General features: G+C 49.1%; 1 protein-coding gene across 1 annotated transcript; it reads left to right on the top strand.

The window, feature by feature from the left end:
* Window positions 1–6,016: 6,016 nt before the first annotated feature.
* On the top strand, window positions 6,017–7,750 carry LOC106027965 (CAMPATH-1 antigen-like). Its single transcript, XM_013153844.2, has 2 exons — window positions 6,017–6,251; window positions 7,236–7,750. Exons 1-2 carry the CDS (start codon window positions 6,198–6,200, stop codon window positions 7,527–7,529), a joined length of 348 nt encoding a protein of 115 aa, XP_013009298.1. The 5' UTR covers window positions 6,017–6,197; the 3' UTR covers window positions 7,530–7,750.
* Window positions 7,751–8,324: the final 574 nt, after the last annotated feature.

Below are 8,324 nucleotides of genomic sequence, written 5' to 3' on the forward strand. Positions count from 1 at the left end.
CCTTTGAAATACCAGGATGAAGAAGTTAGAGGTCATGCTGGCGTGCTTTTGGAAGCTGTAGGGGAGCCATGGTCAGGGAGAGCGCGGGAGGCTGGAGCCTCAGGAAGATTGGAAACATGAGAAGCATTTGCCGGCATCAGGATTTGTGTCTGCCTCCCTTGTGTGCAGAAAGACACTCAGCGGCCATCTACAAGTAGTTTCTGGAAGAGAAACCAAGCCCGCCAACCTAGCAGGCCAGCTTGAGTTTTTAAAAAGTAATATTCACTGGGGGAAGGCAGAACCTTATGATAAAAATCTGCATTCTCTACCAGGTGTGGTGGAACCAGCGTAGGCAACCTAGTGAGACCCAGTCTGTCTCAAAATAAAAAATAATAAAAGGGCTGGGAACGTAGCTCAGTGCAGAGGCCCTAGGTTCAACACCCAGTGCCGCACAGACAATAAGAGCATACATCCTCACTAGAAAAGCTTGGAAAATAATAGCCTTCATTTATTGAGGATGTATTGTATGGAGGACCAGCATGATTTAATAACTCCATGAGGTCTGCTGGGGCCTGTCTCTTGCTAGCTGGCTGTTGCTACTCAATGACTTTACTTCCCTAACTTGAGTTTCTTTCTTTCTTTCTTTCTTTCGGTTTTGTGAGACAAAGCCTTGCCACATAGTGCAGGCTGCCCTTGAGTTCACTATATAGCACAGGCTGGCCTTGAACTTGTGGTGACCCTCCTGCCTCAGCCTCCCCAGTGCTGGCATTACAGCTGTGTGCTGCCAATGCCCAGCTAACCTCAGTTTCTATTTCTATAAAGCACAGATACAAATAGAACATACCCCATAAGATTATTGCATAACTTAAGTTTCCTATAATATTTTCACATTATTGTTTTTTCAAAAATAGGAAAGCAAGAGCCTGAGCTCACCTAGTAGTTATTTTTCCAACCTGTATGTATTTCTCTATCTTTCACCTTGGAGGCCTGCAAAGCTTTCCAAGGTCTTCATGTTCATCTAAGGCTTGAGTGTGAGGAGGGCCGTGAGAGCTAAGCTGTCCACCTCCGAGCTCCCCGGGGCTGGGGCTCAGCTAGCTGTTGTTTATCCTTTCCTCTGTCCGATAGTAGTGGAAAGATCCTGGCTGGGGAGAGGGGGCCGTTTCTGACACTGGGGTTAGATGGTTCTGAAAGTTTCTATTCCCACAGTGAACAATTCTGCATATAGGTCATTTCCTGAGAGATCCTAATCAATTGTGATCTCTCTGGGTCAAGGAGATCGACAGGAGTGATTGGCAACCACTTGTAATTGCACTTGGGAAGCTGAGGCAGGAGGATCGTCACAAGTTCAAGGTCAGCCTGGGATATGTAAGGGAGTTTAGGGCCAGCCTGCACTACATAGGGAGACAAAGAAAGAAAGAAAGAAAGAAAGAAAGAAAGAAAGAAAGAAAGAGAGAGAGAGAGAAAGAAAGAAATTACTGAGTCTCAGCAGCTTAGGATAGAAAGACAAATAATAAAGGACAGCAAGGATTCCCTGGGAATAAAAACATAACTATTTCTCCTACCTTCCCCATTTCTGCACCCCACACTGCCAACCCTTTAGGAGTGTCCTTGCCATCCCCAGCTCAGCATGATGCCTGGAGGCCTCATACTGGGAATCCTGCCTCACACTCTTCATGTTCCAAAAATCAGCGGGCTGTTTCCGGAGTGTAGGTTTCTCCTTCCAAGAGGAACATCCTCCCTGGCCTTTTCCACTTGAGAAAAATCCCTCTTGATCCTTCTAGAACAGCTCGAACATCCCCTTCATGGAACCAGCTCTGGGTCCTCAGCTCCCTGCACGCCTCACTGGCCTCTCCTGCTGCCAGGGTGGATTTCTTGCTTAGCTGCAGGGGAAGGTAAACTCTCCTGGAGACCAGCTCCACAAAGGACGGGATCCCCACTCAGTCCGGTATCGGGGATCGAACTCACGACCGCCTGCTTGCAAGGCAGGTACTTATGCCGCTGAGCTAAATCCCCAGCCCCTAGGGGTCAATAAATTAATGAGAGAAAGAACAAAAGAACGGATGAGTGAACGGGCAAAGTGGTGCTTATCTGTAATCTCATCCTTTGAAGGAGCCTGAGGCAGAGTAGGTCACAAGTTCAAGGCCAGCCTGGGCAATTTAGCATGACAGTGAGTCACAATAAAGTAAAAGGGACTGGGAGTGTAGCTCAGGGTAGAGCACTTGCCTGGAGTACAAGAACCCCTGAGTTCAAACCCTGCACTGGAAAAATAAATACTTAGCTCAAGTGCTCTACAATGCTATTAGATCAAGCCCTCCCTCTGTGAGGATGAAAAACTCAGGGCAGATGACAGTGTCAAAAGTGCCACACTAATACTCTCCTCTCCACTCCTATTGTGTTCCATTCCTTGGCAAAGGGAAACCCTTCCTGCCTGTCCTCTGTGTGACTAGGACTAGGCCCTGGGCACAGTCCTCAGAGAACACTGTGACACTGGAACTTGGTAGCAGTCTGAGGTGCTTTGTTTGCTAGGCTCCTCTTTCTGCACTGTCTCAGCATCACCGCTTCCTCCTCCTGGCCCATGCTGACCACTTACCCAGGCTATATGTCCTCCCTCCATTTCTCTGTCACACTGCCCCTCCACCACATCAGCCTTTACTGCAACCTGCGGCCACCCTTCTGTTCTCTGCTTCCTCCACAAGCTCAGAGGCTACAGCTTTTGTTCCCTACTGTATCCCCAGAGCCTAACTCAAAACCTGGACCAGGCTCAAAGCAGGCACTTCATAGATGTATTATGCTATAAAAGTATTTTCTTATGGTCTGTCTTTCACTTCAACAATTTTCCTGATCTGAGGTTAAATGTATCTACAAAGTTCTTCATTTCTACTTTATTTCTCAGTTCCGGAATTTACATTTGGTGGTTCTTTACAATATCCAGTTCTATCTTATTTTATATGTCTTTGAACATATTTAGCATAGTTATTTGGAAGTTTCATTGATAATTCCACTATCTGGTTTCATACTGTCTCTGTCTCTGTCTCTGTCTCTGTCTCTGTCTCTGTCTCTGTCTCTGTCTCTGTCTCGGTCTCGGTCTCGGTCTCGGTCTCGGTCTCGGTCTCAGTCTTTGTCTGTCTGTCTGTCTATCTCTCTCTCATAGGTGATTGAACCCGGGGCCTCTGCACTGAGCTACATCCCCAGCCCTTTAAGAATGTCTTGTTGGGCTGGGGATGTAGCTCAGCGGCATAAGCGCCTGCCTTGCAAGCAGGCAGTTGTGAGTTCAATCCCCGGTACCTATAAAAAAGAAAAAGACAAAAAAAAAAAGAATGTCTTGCCAAATTTCAGTCCTCCTACCTCAGCCTCTCAGAGTGCTGGGACTATAGGCATCTACCACTGCAGCAGCTGCAGCAGCTTGATTGGCTGATGGATGCCTCATTAGTGAAGCCACTTCTGGGTGTGTCTAGGTGGTCATGGGGCATGACCTTAGGGACTACATCTGCCCCTGGTCCCTTTCTTGCCCTGTGGGTCTTCCCTTTGCTCTGAGCTGCTTTCCTCCATCACACCCTTCCTTCCACCATGTTGTTTCTGTCTGGAAGCCAGCTGACCACAGGCTGACCCCTCTAAAACTGTAAACCAAATAAACCTCTCTTCCTTAAGTTGTAGGTGTCAGGTATTTTATCTCAGGAATGGAAATCTAATACACTGTTGCTTCTCATGGGTTTTGGTTTTGGTTTTTCTTGAAACATCTTCAATTTTTTTTTTTTTTTGTCTTTTTCCTTTTTTATCGGTACCAGGGATCGAACTCATGACTGCCTGCTTGCAAGGCAGGCGCTTATGCCGCTGAGCTAAATCTCCAGCCGAGCAGAAATGATTTTTAGAGCAATGATCAACACAAGGAGCCCTTGGAACCCAGAGGAACAGCTCTCCATCTTTTGAGCAGTTTCCTAAGAAAAATAAAAAACTTCCCTAGGAAAGGAGCTTCAGAATAACTTTTAATTCTTTTGTAGTAATAGGGACTGAATGTAGGGCACTGAGATACATACCCATTCCTTTTTTAAACTATGAGATAGTCTCACTCGGTTGCTAAGTTGCCTATGTTGGGCTTTGGACTTACCATCCTCCTGTCTCAGCCTCCCAGAGTGCTGGGATTATAGACATGCACCCCCATATCCAGATTTGAGCTATTTTGAAGAATAAAGAAGAGTTTTCCATGCTGGGTGTGGTACTGCAGGCTCAAATCCCAGCTACTTGGGAAGTTGAAGCAGGAAGGCCACAAGTTAGAGCCCAGCCTAGCCAATATAGTGAAACTGACTCAAAATAAAATTGAAAAAGGGAATAGAGATGCAGCTCATTTCAGAAGCCATGGGTTCAATTCTCATTATTAAAAAAAATCTTACCAGGAACCAAAACTAAGGAAGAGCTTTTCTTGCAGGGAGGAAATACACTGTGTAAAGTGCCTGGGTAGCCTGTGTAAGGTGTGGCATTCCTATAGTGTAAGCACTTGAGAGGCTGAAGCAGGAGGATCACTGCAAATTTAAGGCCTAAATAAATAAATAAGTAAGTTTAAGGCTGCCCAGGCTACATACTGAGGCTCTCTCTCTCTCTCTCTCTTTTTTTTTTTTTTTTTTTTTTGTCTTTTTCCTTTTTTATCAGTACCAGGGATCGAACTCACGACCACTTGCTTGCAAGGCAGGTGCTTATGCTGCTGAGCTAAATCCCCAGCCCCTAGACCAGCTGGTCTATAAAGTGAGCCCAAGTCCAGCCCGAACTGCATAGTGAACACTTGTCTTGAAGAAGCAAAAAAAAAAAAAAGAATAAAAAATAAGTATTTAAATCTGTACCTACATTGTGTACACAGAGCCTGGAGGAACTGTGCACCTCATGGCTGATCCTCGGCTTCAGCTCACTTTGCTGCTGCTTTGCAAGCAGGGAGCAGACTGCCCAGCATGACAGGATCAGTTTTCAGCAAAGCAATCTTGGGCTTCTATGTGGGCTACTTGTTCCCTGGCCCAGTGTCCTTCCATCCTGTTGCTGTCGCCTCCCTGGCTCTCAGTCAGTCTGGGGATCCCCTCCCCACTCCCAGGTAAAACAGAGGCAGGGAGAACTTGAGGGGGGCCTCTCCCAATCTTGAGTCACTTCTTTTTGCTCAGCCCAGAGCTGGAGGTCTCAACTCAGGTTTTCCGCAGAGTTGTGACACAGGACTGACACAAAGAAGGGCAGGCGAGTCCCCTTAGCTCCTGGCATGTAAACAAACCACCAGAGTAAGCCAGGGAGAATGCCCGGGCAGGAGCTGGAGGGTCCTTGGGGTGAGGGAGAACGGGGAGTCAAGACTCAATTGGGGAGTCTGAGGCAGCCGCAGACGTTACATGAGTGCCTGCAGCTTCAGACAGAGCTGCACTCAAATTCCAATGGGACGGGCTCCACATTATGACCTTAGACAAGTCATTAAACACCTACTATCAGTTCACTGGGAATAAAGCAAAACAGTATGCAGTGTTATAAAAATATACAGTGAACTGTAAGTTAAATATTTTATGACCAAAACACACACTGCCATTGATCCCGCTCCAAATCCCTCCCTCACTTAGAGCACACTTCTCTCCTTGTTCTCACCACTTTCTGAAGCTGTTCTGAAGTCCTCCTTTGTGTCTTTGCTAGGTGTGATCAAAACTATGATGAACTGCTGCCAAGTGCCATCCGATGGAAGGACAGGGACATAAAACCATTACGGTGTGTCCTCACCCACCTCATTCCCTAAGCCTGGCACTGTGTGACTTCTGGCTTCTCCCCACAGTCGAAATGACCATGAAAGGGACGAATCTGGAGCGATTCAGGGCCTCAAGGCAGCCTTGATAGTGCAGCTAAAGACCCTCATGAGAGCTACTGGGATTCCTCCAGAAAGCCAGTGATGGGTTAAGCTCCAAGCCCAGGCCCTACCTACTGCCCGGTAGCTGCCCACTTCATTTGCATGCCATCACCCCCTGGGATCTGACTGACTCTGCCCAGAACTCATTATCTGTGGACCCTGAAAGCCTGAGGCTTGTTTCAGCCACCCCCAGATCTGTAGAAAGCAAGCAGCTCCCTGCCCCATAGGTCTGCCTTCTTCCCTCTGCCAGCCCCGCCTCCCCTTCCTCCAGTTCAAAAGCAGCTGAGTGGTGAGAGCCCCACACAGCCCTGAGCCCATCTCCCAAAGCTGCCACCAACAGAGCCTAGCAAGATCTTCCAGGATGAACGGCTTCCTCTTCCTCCTCCTCACCATCAGCCTCCTGGTGATGCTTCAGGTAAGAGCAACTCCTCAGAGCCCCTGGCACAACCATCAGGACTCCCCTGGCCAGCTTGGCAAGGGACAGAGGGAAAGCAGGCTCTGGACACCCAGCCTTTTTCATGGGGCAGAGGTAGACAGGCTCCAACAGGACATGGGACGTGGGGTCTTACTTGCCAGGGCTTCCCGCCCCTCTGGCTACTGTCAGCCGAAAGCCTATGCTCCTGTCTCAGAGTGCCAGACACACTGAAACACCTGTGGGCACTATGCGCTGAGGGTACTGCACCCAAGGGCTTGTAATACTAGGGAACTAAGGAGGACAGGAGAGCGTATGTGGCTGGCATCAACCCACAGTGAACCTGCGGAAATGGTCCTGTTGGGCTGGACTGAGGAAAGCTCCAACCAGCACATGCTCTGCTTCTAGAGGTGCTAGGAGACCCCGGCTCCAACTTGCACAGGAGAGAAACTCAGGGGTACTGGAACAAAAAGGAGACTCTCACTCAAAGTCAACTGCCACTCCAGGAGGCATTTTGGTGGCACCCCACATGCCTCGAGGGGCTTGGAGACAGGAGCCATGAAGTTCTTATCAGGAACAGCTTACTCAAGCATCAAGGACAGGCTGATCACCATCTGGCCATTCCCTACCCCATCCACCCACTGACATTTTGCCAAGGGTGTTCTCCTCCGTCCTATCTCACATGACCTTCAGCACTGTAATAGCCTCTTCCCCATTCAGAAAGCAGGAAACTGAGGCTCAAGGAGGCTAACCCCCTGCATAAAGCCAGGGCTGGAGCTCCTGTCTTTGCTGGAGGACTGGGACAGGTGAGTTTCCACGGTGAGGTATACAGGAGAGGAAAGGATTACATCTGTCCCTGCCTGTGTCAAGGCAGGAAGCAGTCAAACATTCAGACAGGATAGATGGCAGCTTTATGGAGGCTGCAGTTGAGGGAGGAATATGCATGAGATTCAAAAGCCCCCTGAGCATCCCCTACTTCTCTTGCAGATACAGACTGGAGTCTTGGGAAACTTGAGCACCCCAAATATGGTCACGACGGCCATGACCACCACAGTGAAACCCATGATCACAAACCCGAGCCTCAATTCCATTACCACAAAGACCACAGTGAGCAGACTGGCCACAGAGGCAAATGCCAGAACGAGCACAAAGGCCCCAGTGAACACAACTACCAAAGCTAACAAACTCAAAAAGAGCGGGGCCCCACCTCTCAGCCACGTGGGTGGTGGCAATTTCCTCTTCTTCTTGATCAATACTCTTATCTACCTCTATCTCAGCTAAGGTAACAGTGTCCCCTCTAGCTCTACACCCACCAAAACAGCTGCCGCCATCACTAATCAGAGGAGCCTTCCCCCCACCCTTGGGTGAGGTTGAAGCCAGGGATCCCAGGTGGTAGAAACATAGGCAGTGCTACGTGGGTGATGGCCAAAGTGGGGAGGTGCTAAGGTGGAAGGGCAGGTGCCACCCAGCTGGGGGTCAATAAACCTATCTTTGTGTTTTGCTGGGGCCCATGTGTGGTCACTGGACATCACCACCCAGGAGCCAAGAAGCTCCCTATGTTCCCATCGGCTGAGAAGGTAGCCCCAGGGTGCTCCCCCCGCTTCCCGACCCTGAAGTCCATTGTAAAGGGTCCTCTTAGAACCACCTTCAAAGGACAAGACCCAGAAACTGCCACCCTCAGCATCCCCTTTCGTCACACTGCTTTACCTGTCCCTAAGTGGGGACAGGTGATGATCCCAGAGGCTACGATCTTCCCAGGCCTTGGACAACCCCAGGCCCAGAAAGTGCCTCTGTTCCAAAATGACAGATTAGGGACAATTCTGTCCAAGAAATTGCAACTGACCAAGGTTAAGGAGGCAACTGTCTACCCGCCCCCACTCAGCCACAGGCAGGGAAAGCAGAAGGCAATAGCTGCTTCAAACATGCCTGGTCCTCCTGGGTTTGAGGGTGCTGGTGCGCAGAGCTGCAGAGATGGAAGGGGGCCCCAAACAGTCCTCTTATCTCTGTGTTTTGCAGAGGACATCAGTGTAAGAGCTGAGGTAACAATAGCACCTGGTTTCTTGGGTTGAAGTCAAA

Source organism: Cavia porcellus, unplaced genomic scaffold, assembly GCF_034190915.1.
Source record: "Cavia porcellus strain 051 isolate PalLab524CR breed Dunkin Hartley unplaced genomic scaffold, mCavPor4.1 scaffold_25, whole genome shotgun sequence".
In the NCBI taxonomy this organism is placed as follows: domain Eukaryota; kingdom Metazoa; phylum Chordata; class Mammalia; order Rodentia; family Caviidae; genus Cavia; species Cavia porcellus.